The sequence below is a fragment of the Varanus komodoensis genome, unplaced genomic scaffold (assembly GCF_004798865.1).
Source record: "Varanus komodoensis strain SLA01 unplaced genomic scaffold, ASM479886v1 scaffold29_3, whole genome shotgun sequence".
In the NCBI taxonomy this organism is placed as follows: Eukaryota; Metazoa; Chordata; class Lepidosauria; order Squamata; family Varanidae; genus Varanus; species Varanus komodoensis.
In genome coordinates, this window is record NW_025335760.1 from 118,228 (window position 1) to 123,478 (window position 5,251).

The 5,251-nt window shown below is 59.4% G+C and overlaps 1 protein-coding gene across 1 annotated transcript in view; it reads left to right on the plus strand.

Annotated features, from left to right (window-relative positions):
* The first annotated feature begins 4,141 nt into the window (after positions 1–4,141).
* The window catches only part of SIX5 (SIX homeobox 5), a 9,121-nt gene continuing 8,011 nt past the window's right edge, over positions 4,142–5,251 (plus strand). The window contains exon 1 of the mRNA XM_044435425.1: positions 4,142–4,861. Coding sequence (XP_044291360.1) covers positions 4,142–4,861 — 720 coding nt within the window. The remainder of the gene's footprint in view (positions 4,862–5,251) is intronic.

Below are 5,251 nucleotides of genomic sequence, written 5' to 3' on the forward strand. Positions count from 1 at the left end.
GACCGCCCCGGAAGCCCCACCCGGCCCAGCCCAGCCCAGCCCGTGCCCGGCCTGCAGCCGCCGCGTCGAGCCGGCCGATGCCCATTTAAAGGTCCCAGGGACGGGCCGACCTCCCCCTTAACCCCTTCGCGGCCAGAGGCGGGCGCCTCGGGGAACTCTGCCGTGGCCCGGCGCGGGCGGCCGAGCGGGGGGCGCGCCGGGACCCGCGGGGCACGGCCGCCTCCGGAAGGCGCTCGACCGAGCCCCGTCTGCCTCCCGCGGATCGCCGCCGGGCCGACCGCCTTGCCCAGGCACCGGGGGAGGAGGCGCGGGGGCAGCGTGGAAACTAAGGGGAAAGGTCGCAGTGTCGGGGGGGGGGGGGGCAACGCCGGTCGGGCGCCTTCCGCGGGTGCGAGACTGCAAGTCAACGGCCTTGTGATGGGAGCGCTAGTCTGGCACATCTGGCGGGCGCCGGGTTGGGGAACAGGGCGCGAGGCAAGGGCGGCGGGTCAGTGCCCTTGAGAAATGGCGGAAATTCATTCTGGAAATGGGTAAACCTGGCAGAGAGGAGTCGGGGTGGCCAAGCAGGCTTCCCAGAGGGGCGCTCCAAAGGGCAGAGGCAGTCCAATGAAGAGATACTGGGGGGAAGCAACAGGTTCTTCCCCCTCCCCCCAAAAGTGACTGGAGAGGCTGGCAGGTGGGACCTTCCATGCATCCACCTGTACGTTGTTCAGCTGAGCCTGCCCCATTAGAGAGGTTCACCCACACGGGGCCAAATATCCCCCTGAGGTGTTCCCAGGGTCCTCCAAGCACCCCATGGAACCCAGGACACCAAACCCTGACTTGAGGAACCAGGCTCAGCCCTGGAAGTGGTCTTCCATTCCAAGAGTGCCTCTGAGCATGCACAGTGTGCCCTGGCATCACCATGCAGCATTCCCTAGCATCTGGGGATCCCCAAGCCAGTTTAGGGGGCTCCGTGCCTGTATCAGTATTTGGCTGCTGAACTGGACCGATCTGCTGAGGAGGAGGAAAGGACAGGAGCGGCACAGCTGCAAGACGAGTTACATAACCACGGAGGGAAACGAGACGTCCGAGGTTCCTGTGAGAAGGTCCGCCCAAATCCAGTGCCTGTGCTCCTGCTAGACGGTCCGAGGGGCTGCACACGGGCCTGCTCAGCCCCCGCTGGGGGTCGGCCCCTCCCCGCATCTGCTGTGATGGGCTGCACAGGTCCGGCTGCGCCAGTCTCCACAGAGCTAAGATTAGAACAACAGAAACATTCCATGAGCCTAAATTTGGGGATGCAGCAGGCGGACATTGTGGCCGCCAGGGGACAGCTTGTCCTGGCTCCCACCCCCTGCCCCCTGCCGCCAGCGCTTGCTTGCATTCATATCCCCCCTCCCCTCCTCCGAGCCGTAACTTGGCAAGCGGGGGCCCTTTCCACATGTCTGTATTGCAGTCAGCCCGGAGCAAGGAAGGAGCCAAGATCCTCTCTCCCCCTCCCCCAGCAGTGGCGTGGAAAAAGGCGGCGACGGATGTCCGAGCAAATCCCTTGCCCCACAGGTGAGGGATGGGGAGGCATCTTCCATAGTGGTGCAGCAGAACCTGAATATGCAGGACGCCGTACCTGCGATTCTGCATCGCCATGGCATCACCTGCCGCCCCTTTCAGAATTCCCTCCGCCCTCTGTAATCGGGTACAATTCGCACCCTCGCTGGGCAAAAATGGCTCAGACAGGTCCATGGAGCTGGCTGCAATTTCCGGCCTGTGGTTGGAGGCTCTCGGGACCGTCCTGGTGAGCATCCACATTCCCAAGCTTGCCAGAACAAAACAGATCCGGGGTGCAGCTTTCCCCAGCCTGGTGCCCTCCAGATATTTTGGACTTTACATGCTAACATTCCCAGCCAGCTTACCAGGTTGCTCAGCCTCTCAAGTTGCGGTTTCTTTGCCGGCCTCCTGCATTGCTATTCACAGAAAATAGAAACATTTAACAACTGAAAATTCACTTAACTAAGTCTCTCCATAGCCCTGTGGTAGTGATGGAGGGGATGTGATAAATCAAAATACCCTCAAGCTAGGCTGGGAAAATCTAGCCCTTTAAAACAGCCAAATTCCTCCATCAGGTGTGCTCCATTATACAGACCTTGAGTTGTGTGGTCTGTGCCTCAGTTGGCCAAGTGTTTGGGTCGTTGGCACCACGCAGGTCTGCTGAATACACCCCTGCAATTCCCGAGCAAACGGGATGCTACCGCAGGATATCGACTTCTGGACAATACCCTGCTACGCATTTTGTGGGTTTGATCCGGCTCGTGGGCTGGACCGCCTTCCAAGGGCAACACCGGCATCTTGTGGCCATTCTGGACATTACAGGACACGCTTGCGTGGAGAATTGCCTGTTGTTATTTCTAGTTTTCATTTCTATGCCATTTCTATACCCAATAGCTGAAGCTTTCTGTGCAGTTTACAATAATACCATACAATAATATAGGGTAAAATGTCCTAAGTGCTATCAAGAATCCATACATTCAAAACAGAACAAGAAAACCAAATATTCCATCTCCGTTCACAGGGCTTCCACCCAGGAAGGCCACCCGAGGCGTGGGCAGCCACGAGCCGCGCCAGCCTCCTTCCAACCTGGTGCTGTCCAGATGTGCAGGACCGCAACTGCTAGCATCCTCGGCCGGCAGGGTTGCATCCCAGCACATCTGGATGCACCACCTTGTAAAGAGACACACCCGCATTACTCCACTGCTCAAGGACGGCATCCTCAAAAGGGATGCTGGGCCAGGGACCCCCTACTTCCAGCCCCTCTTCAGCCTGGCGTCCTCTTTTGCCCTGCCCTCCCCACCTGCCTCCCAAGACTGAGAAGCCCACCTTATTTACTGAACTTGCATCCCACCTTTGCGGGCTCCCCAGAGGGCTTGCCAATGGATGCGGAGCCCCCCGCCTTCTCTGGGGTCTATTTGGCATGGCATTTACTCCGGAGGAAGCGGGAAGCGGTTCCCCTCCTGATGTGCTTCAGCAAAGGGCAGTGCAGAATGGGGCCAGAGAAATGGCCCGGGGGGAGGCGGCCTTCCAGGACTGGAAAAGGCTGGCTGATGTTGCTGGGAGTTCTAGTCCCATACTGCACCCGGAGGGCACCAGGTTGGGGAAGGCTGCTTCGGGTCTTTATAATAAAATTATTATTATTATTATTATTATTATTATTATTATTATTATTATTAACCCTAAAACACCCGTGCATCCATTATGAAAACGTGGTGGTGGGGCAGGGAGGAATCGGGGTGGCTCTGTGGTGAGGAGGAGCTGCAGAGCCATTCCCTGGCCGAGACGAACTTCACATACTTGGGGTTAAAGATTAATTCAGGCCCGACTGACCTTTGATTCCTCCCCCAAGTTTGCTGGTCCCAGGAAGGATGGCTTCTTTGCCCCATGCTTGATTTTATAGGCCAGAGGCAGTGCAGAGCCAAAAATAACAGCACAGAGCATTGGTGCTCTCAAGTTCACAGTTCTTTGTGTGCATTATTCATCTACAAATACAACAACCCTGTAAGGTAGCTCTGTGCTATTATTCCCCAAACATATTTGTGCCTCAAAGGGGAGAAGGGAAATGAGGCTCAGAAGAAATCGCTTTCTCAGGGTTAAGGTCTTCATAAATGCCCATTTTAATGTAGCAGCTTTAAAAACCCTGTTTCCTCTCCCCAGAGGCCTGTTCCTATAGGGCCACCTCGCAGGCAAAGAGTAAAGCTTGTCATGGAGATCTGGGCTGGGGGGCGGGCAGTTGAATTTCTGCCTGTTGTGCAGCTGGGAAAGAATCTGTGCTGGACTTTAAAAAAAAAGATTGATCAGAGAAAACAAACCCTAATGACAATCTTAAAAACTCAGTAACTTGCAATTCGAAGAGCCATGATAGGCTGCAAGACCAGAGATCTAGAAAGCAAACCTCCCCTTCCCAGGGTTTAAGATGCTGGCAGAACCGCAGATGTGCAGGAGACACTGGAGTATAAAGGCGAGAGAAACATGCAAAAAAGTCTCTGTCGTTTCATCAGAATCTCTGCAATTTATTCCAATTGCCAAAGGCAAGTGGAAGACGCGAGAGGGCAGGAGGGCTTGGGGGGCTGCCCAGTTTCCCAAGAGCTCAAGGCGAAGGCAGGACGGCCCCACTATGGCGTGGCCCCCAGGAGCTCCGGGTGGCGGGCGAGGGGCGAAGGCAAAGCTGGCTGGCAAAGCAGCGTGGATTCCCAAGCACCGGGAGGACTCTCTCAGCACAAACCCCCCTGAACTGCCTCGGAAAAGACACCAAGCCGGGCCAAAGGTCTGCGAAGCACAAGCTCTGCCTGTCGTGTCCCGATCAGGACGCAGGACCGTCAAAGCTGGATGGCGAAGGAGGCTGGCGGGAAGAAAACGAGGCCAGGAGATAAAGCCTGGAGAAGAGAGCCGGGCGGAGGGGAAACATACGCAGACGAATCAAAGGGGCTCGAAGAGGAGCTGGGTGACCCCAGGGAAGCCCGGCCTGGACTTCGAGCAGGGCTACCGCGGGCAGGGCACTCTGGAAGGGTCTCTGAGTCGGAGGTGGCTCAGGGGCACCTCGCCAGGCGTGAAGGCGCGACCGAGCCGAGGCCACGCCGGCTCTCCCAGCCCAGGGTCGCAGCTCTGGGCGCTTTCTTGCTCAGCAGAAGTCTTTCAGGGGGCCCGGCCTGGACAGGGCAAGTGCCCTCTTCACTCTAGGAAAGACCTGCTTCTCCCGGAGATGGACGCGGCCGCAGCGGCTCCGTGGCTTGGGGCTCAGGCGCCGCCGGCGTGTCTGGAGCATCTCCCGAGGACTCCGGGGGCCCTGGGGACGAGCGCCCGCGGCGGGACACGCATCTCCCCGCCGCGGGCGGAGGCGGGCAAGCCGGGCAGTCTCGGGGGGTGGCAGGGAATGCTGCGCACAGCTGCGCAAGGTCCCGAGCGGCGCCCCCGCAGCCCCGCGGGGAAGGAGCCGGCGCCCCCCCCCCCCGCCACGTCGAGCCGGGGGCGGCGAGCGGCCTCTGCGGGCAGCGCGCGGGGCAGGAGCGCGCCGGGAGAGAGCGAGCCGCGGGCGAGGAGGAGGAGGAGGAGGAGCCGGCAGGGAAAAGTAGGAAGGACGGAGGGAGGAGAAAGGAAAGTTAGAGGGAAAGGCAGGAGGCGGGGTGGGTGGGGGAGGCGAGGCGAAGGGGCAGCGGCGGGCGCGGGAAGTGGCGCGGGGGCGCCCGGGCGGGGGCCGAGCCGGCGGCGGCGCGCGGCTGCCCGCGCC